This window comes from Melanostigma gelatinosum (genome assembly GCF_949748355.1).
Source record: "Melanostigma gelatinosum genome assembly, chromosome: 12".
In the NCBI taxonomy this organism is placed as follows: domain Eukaryota; kingdom Metazoa; phylum Chordata; class Actinopteri; order Perciformes; family Zoarcidae; genus Melanostigma; species Melanostigma gelatinosum.
Window position 1 is genome coordinate 12,374,473 of NC_136645.1, and position 5,588 is coordinate 12,380,060.

Consider the following 5,588-nt stretch of genomic DNA (forward strand, 5'->3'; position numbering starts at 1 on the left):
CGGTGTGTGCACCCATCTGGGTTGTGTGCCCATCGCCAACGCCGGAGACTTCGGAGGCTACTACTGTCCGTGCCATGGCTCCCACTACGATGCTTCAGGAAGGATAAGAAAGGGACCTGCTCCTCTAAAGCTGGAGGTTCCCTTCTATGAGTTCACTGAGGAGGACGTAGTCATAGTGGGATAAATACTGGAGCTCTGTCTCAGTTCCTCCCTGTAATATGTATTTTTTAGATGGCTCCGTGTGAGAGTGACATAAAACGTGTGTATTTGCTGTTAAAGACAATGATTAGGAGCGGGCCCCTCCTCGCTGTGGCGGCTGGCTGAGAGGAGGAGTAGGAAGGCTGGCTCTGCGAACATTTTCAGCGACGTGAATCTGTGGCAGCTACAGAGACTATTCAGGTCAGCGGGGGATCAAGATGCGGAGCAGAGGGCCCAGCTGGTCTGGGGTCACGGAGATGAGGCTGAACTGGCTCAGGCTTTGAAAGGACTGAGGACCCGGAGTCACCGGAGAGGACTAAGGGCCAACGGGAGAGAGGTGTTGGGCTCACACTGGCTACGAGCCTTCAATCACCTCAGGTAGCAAAACTGCTGGTGTGATTCTGATTTCATATACATTCAGATCATTCATCATCGTGACTTTTTTAAATATTATGTGGCATCCATATTGTTTTCAACAACATTTATGTTCAGGATCGGAGAGAGCTCGCCAAGCAGCCAGGGGAAGGATCCCGGGGAGGAGAGTGTGTCTGAGGCCGGAGGAGCACACAGCAGTCCAGAGACACGCCGACACACCTCCATAGGGACAACAGGAAGAGGTACAGCGGCCACAGGGGTACTAACTGAGAGCCAGGGCCCTGCAGGGACTTCGGAGAGACCAGTCAGAAACAGCTCAGGACTGAGGAGAGGAGGAGAGAACAACTCAGAGAGATACCTCCACAGAATACTCCACTGACTTGACCAAAAGCTCTGAGATGCAAAACTGACTTCAAGTTCGTGCGAGAGCGGACCGGCACCTCAGTCTGCACAGCCTGCTCACCTGGGAAAAGCAACAGTTACAATTGAAATTGTATTGCAGGTCGAATAGTTTCTGATGATGCCGTAATGGCACTGATCCGATGGCGATATGCTGACACTGCACTGTTACTTGTTACAGACACATCTCCACCTGAATAATGGAGGCAGCACAAAACTTTCAATGACTCCTGTTATCTCACACCTCTATGTTGTGGTTACCTTCCCATGAACTGCCTTATGTGTTTGCATAACGTCATCCCACCACTCGCTCTAATCATGCACACTGATAAGTATGGACAGTGACGTGACTTTCAAAGGTGGGGTGTGAAGGATTTGGGGACATCTAGCGGTGAGGTTGCAGATTGCGACCAATGGAAACGTCTCCCGTGTGCTAAGAGAATAGGAAAACTACGGTGGCCAATGTGAAAATGTGAATGGCCCTATCAGCGCCAGTGTTTGCTTTGTCCCTTCTGGGCTCCTGTACAAACATGGCGTACACTGTGAAGACGACCCAACCCCCGATTTAGATTAAAAAACAGCTCATTTTAAGGTAGCAAAAACACAGAGATTCTTTTCAATTTTCGGTTGATTATTACACACTTTTAAGAAAACATTCTTATTCGTATTATAATCCATTTCTGCCAATAGATTCCTATAAATGCTACACACTGTTGCTTTAAGTAGTATTGTAGTTCAGTGGTGTAAATCAGAAAGTGAATAAGATTAATAAGGCAAAATGTCACTTTAGAAATGGCCTCATCTTCCTCTGACCTATTACGCTGAAAGAACTGATGTTCTGATATGTATGCCTGCACTATGGATGAAGTTATGAACCATTCTACCAGCTACTGTCTGTCCCTGTATCTGTGTGGTATGTTACGCAACCGTATAATCGGGTTCAATGGGAGCAATGTGAGGTGACATGAGATGTAGAAATACATGTCCATTTACTGCACATTCAGAGATGTTAACTTAAGGCTTCAACATGTAAAGGTAATCTCTGATACTCACTGGTTTATAGATATTGAAAGTGAAGTGTCTGGCGGTTAAAAGAGACCAAAAATAACAAATAGACCCTCGCTGTCGACTTGAAAAAGTAATGTTCTCGTGTTAAAATGTTCATGGTGTGAAAACCTACTTTTCCTATGAAAAGGCTGTATGTTATCAGACTTCTGGAAGATTTTTGTTCATACTGTTTGTGTCATTTTTAAATATGTGGTAATAAAGAAGTGAGTCTTTGGATTGTTTGTCTTGTTTTGTTTTTTTAATGAAGTTACAACACTGACTTTTTAAATCTGTAAAATATTTTCACAAAGTAATGAAAATGCCTCAGCATATGTTGACTGAAATGGCTAAATGCAGTTAAAAAAAATAAACATCTCGTTCTGTAGTCTTAAGTAATGCATTCATCAGCCTGTTGTTTTTGGTTGCGCATTGTCACTGTTGTCCTGCATCGTTACAAACCAGTTACGCACATTCACAGCCAGGACCTGCAGCTTGCACCACAGTCTGCCACTTTTAACCACTCAGCAGCTCCACTGGACCAGTTGGCTGTTAAGTGCCTTGCTCTAGGGCACCTCATTAGCTGTTTATGATGAATATAAGAGCTTTATACATTTATTTTTCCCCATCCGTTTCCAGCTGCTTCTCACTCAAAGATGCCCTAAGAAATGACACTTTGCAAAAAACGAAAAAGGAGAGAGGACTGCTGAGTGACAGCTGGTCGTGTTGCGTTAGAAACAAATGCTGCCCTCCAGTGGTCACATCTAGTAATTACGCTAGCGTGTATAGCTGGTCTTGTGGTCACTAGATGGCACAAAAGGTTTTGTTTTGGGAAAGCAAACCGCTACACTAAGTGAGGGAAGATTCATACTCGAGATGCACAGCACAGACTTTTCCCACGGAAAGGAATACAAATTCAAAGAGTTATTGTGAGCTTAAATGCTGATTCATTTTAACAGACACATCTTGTTGATCCTTGCTTGTTTAACTTCTGACAGTTTTACCAAATCACCTGAATACGTGATGATGTCTAGAAATATTTTAAAGCTCTTATCCCCACTGCTAATGTCCAAACCATCAGGCAGCATTATAACTGAACAATATATTAGACTGTAGGACCTGTTGTCTGTCCACTTAAGGTTCAGAAGCTGTTTTGGTTTATTTCAACAAGTCTGATCTGTACATGCAATATAAATGTTACTTTATCCATTCTTCTTACTGCCCAGTCAGGTGAGCACGAAGAGAAATGAGGAAGCACTACCCAGTAGATCATTATCTTTGAGATTGACGTGTGAAGTTGCATATTTGGGCTCGGATTACCTCGCATCCACCAGATGTTCAGTTTCCTCCATCTCCTCCTGGCTGATGCAAAGTGATTCACAGGCAATCTGGGAGACAAAGTCCTTTCTGTGTATTCTGGATCTACTCAGCAGTGCCAGACTGGTGCAATGGCAAACTGAGGCATCTGTAGGGCAGCTTTATAAGGTCCTGAAACCTCAGCAGACTCCCTCAGTGCAGAGAAAGCAGCAGATTGGCTCAGGTAATCCTCAAAGCGCTGAGCTTCCCCTTATTGTGTAAAGTAAGCTAATTTTACCTCATATAGTTTATCTTAACTTTTCAACCATAAATCTTATGACTGTAGATGTGGAATGATGATCCAGCAGTAGTTGTAGCTGCAATAGTGGTTTTCATTGTGCCTCAGCTCATTCTTCACTGTTCAGTGGTGGAAACTCTGAGGTGCTTCTCTTGAGAATATCCATATTATGCTCCTTGACTCTACCTCACTGCATTTCAGTGGGAAGTATTCGTTGCTCGTCTACATATATTTGGCAGCTATCGTCATTAAATTAAGACTTGACATTAACCAAAACAAATAAGCTCACAATGCAGTGTTAAAGATGACGCAGTGTGTACTCAGGGTCCCTCGTTAGACTTGGATGTGACCCAACAAAAGCCCTCTTGTCTTACATTACTATCAAATCAATCATCAATATAATCATCAAAACTAGTGGTGTCACGGATCACGGATCGATCCGTGATCCGTTCGGATCACCCCTCACGGTTCGGATCACCCCTCACGGTTCGGATCACTCGTGAACCGCGGATCAATCCAGTATTTCTATTTTTTTTTTACAGTGTAATCATCATAGTGTGTAAAGTTCGACTGTTGCTGTTCCTTTTCAAGTAACAAGTCCCCGAATATCAATGCAGAGTGTCAGTGAACAGATATAAAGCAGTAGTGTGTTCACGTGAACGGAGCAGGTTAGAAGCATTCAACGGTGAAGTCATGGCGAGCGGAGGAAAGTCAGAAGCCGCGGCGTCATTTAAGTCGCAAGTTTGGGAACATTTTGTCTTCCCTGTAACGTATAATGACGGATGAGGGTGGTGGACGAAACCGTTACGGTATGTAGGCGTTATTTAAAGAGAGAGACACGCGACAACGGCAAAACATCGGGCATGTCAGCGACGGGGACACTCTGGTGTAGAAAACAAAGGATTTCTAAATCTGGTTAAAATGCTGTAGACACGCCCCCTCTGTGAGCATCACACAGACACACACCTGGTTCAGGCGCTGTAGACACGCCCCCTCTGTGAGCGTCACACAGACACACACCTGGTTCAGGCGCTGTAGACACGCCCCCTCTGAGCGTCACACAGACACACACCTGGTTCAGGTGCTGACAGAAGTGTCAGAGTGAAGCTAGACAGGCCCAATAATATTCCAGTCACCACAGAAAGGTCGACCCTCTCCCCAGACAATGGAGATATTCTCATCTTTTTGAAAGTAATGTCACAGTAATGGTAAACATTGTTGTGTATTTGAATGACATAACCTGACAGGAAGTAAACACAGACCCAAGTTGTTGCTGAGCAGTTCAGTTCAGTGTAAACAGTGGAAGCCAGCTCACTGGCTGTTTCTTTCTTTCAGTATTGATGAAAGGACGAGGATATCAACATACCTCATGTTGCACTTGCAACTTAACAGAATTCTTGAATGTATTATTTTTATTTGTTGATTTAATTTTGTTTCAAATTGGACATCTTCAATATTTTTGTTTTCATGTAAGACTATAGCCCAAAGTTCTTTGCTTTAAGTGTTCTTGAAGTTCTTTAATTAATAAATGGAAAGCAAAGTTATATTTGGCTCCTCCCCTTTTCTTTGTTGATCCAAACCGTGACTCCTGAACCGTGATCCGAACCGAACCGTGAGGTTTGTGATCCGTGACACCTGTTGTGGAATATTTCCTTCAAAAAGTTCAGAAGTGAAATTGGTTTAATCCAAAGTGTTTAACATAAAAACAGAGTCTTGATGAATGATCAAAGTTTCAAAAAGTCAATTTAATGTTTGCAAACAGAGAACACAACCACGTATTGCAGTGAACTGTGAATATGCTCCAGAGACGCAGAATCAAAACAAGGTATTTATACCGGCCGGCACAGAGGAGCAGATAACACACAGGAGACTAAGGCAGAAATGTTTAGTCTAACAAGAAGCAGTTGATTGCAGAAAGAACACGTCGGTTGTTTGTCCCGACTAAGATAGAAAAGTGACCTTTGTACGAGAACAAATA

The 5,588-nt window shown here is 43.5% G+C and overlaps 1 protein-coding gene across 1 annotated transcript; it reads left to right on the forward strand.

Annotated features, from left to right (window-relative positions):
* Positions 1–231: 231 nt before the first annotated feature.
* LOC306785699 (uncharacterized protein) lies at positions 232–952 on the forward strand (the record flags this gene model as incomplete). The annotated part of the gene is made up of 3 exons (XM_079280154.1): positions 232–247; positions 291–576; positions 691–952. The coding sequence occupies 3 exons, from the start codon at positions 232–234 to the stop codon at positions 950–952; spliced, it is 564 nt and encodes a 187-aa protein (XP_079136280.1).
* Between the last annotated feature and the right edge of the window lie 4,636 nt (positions 953–5,588).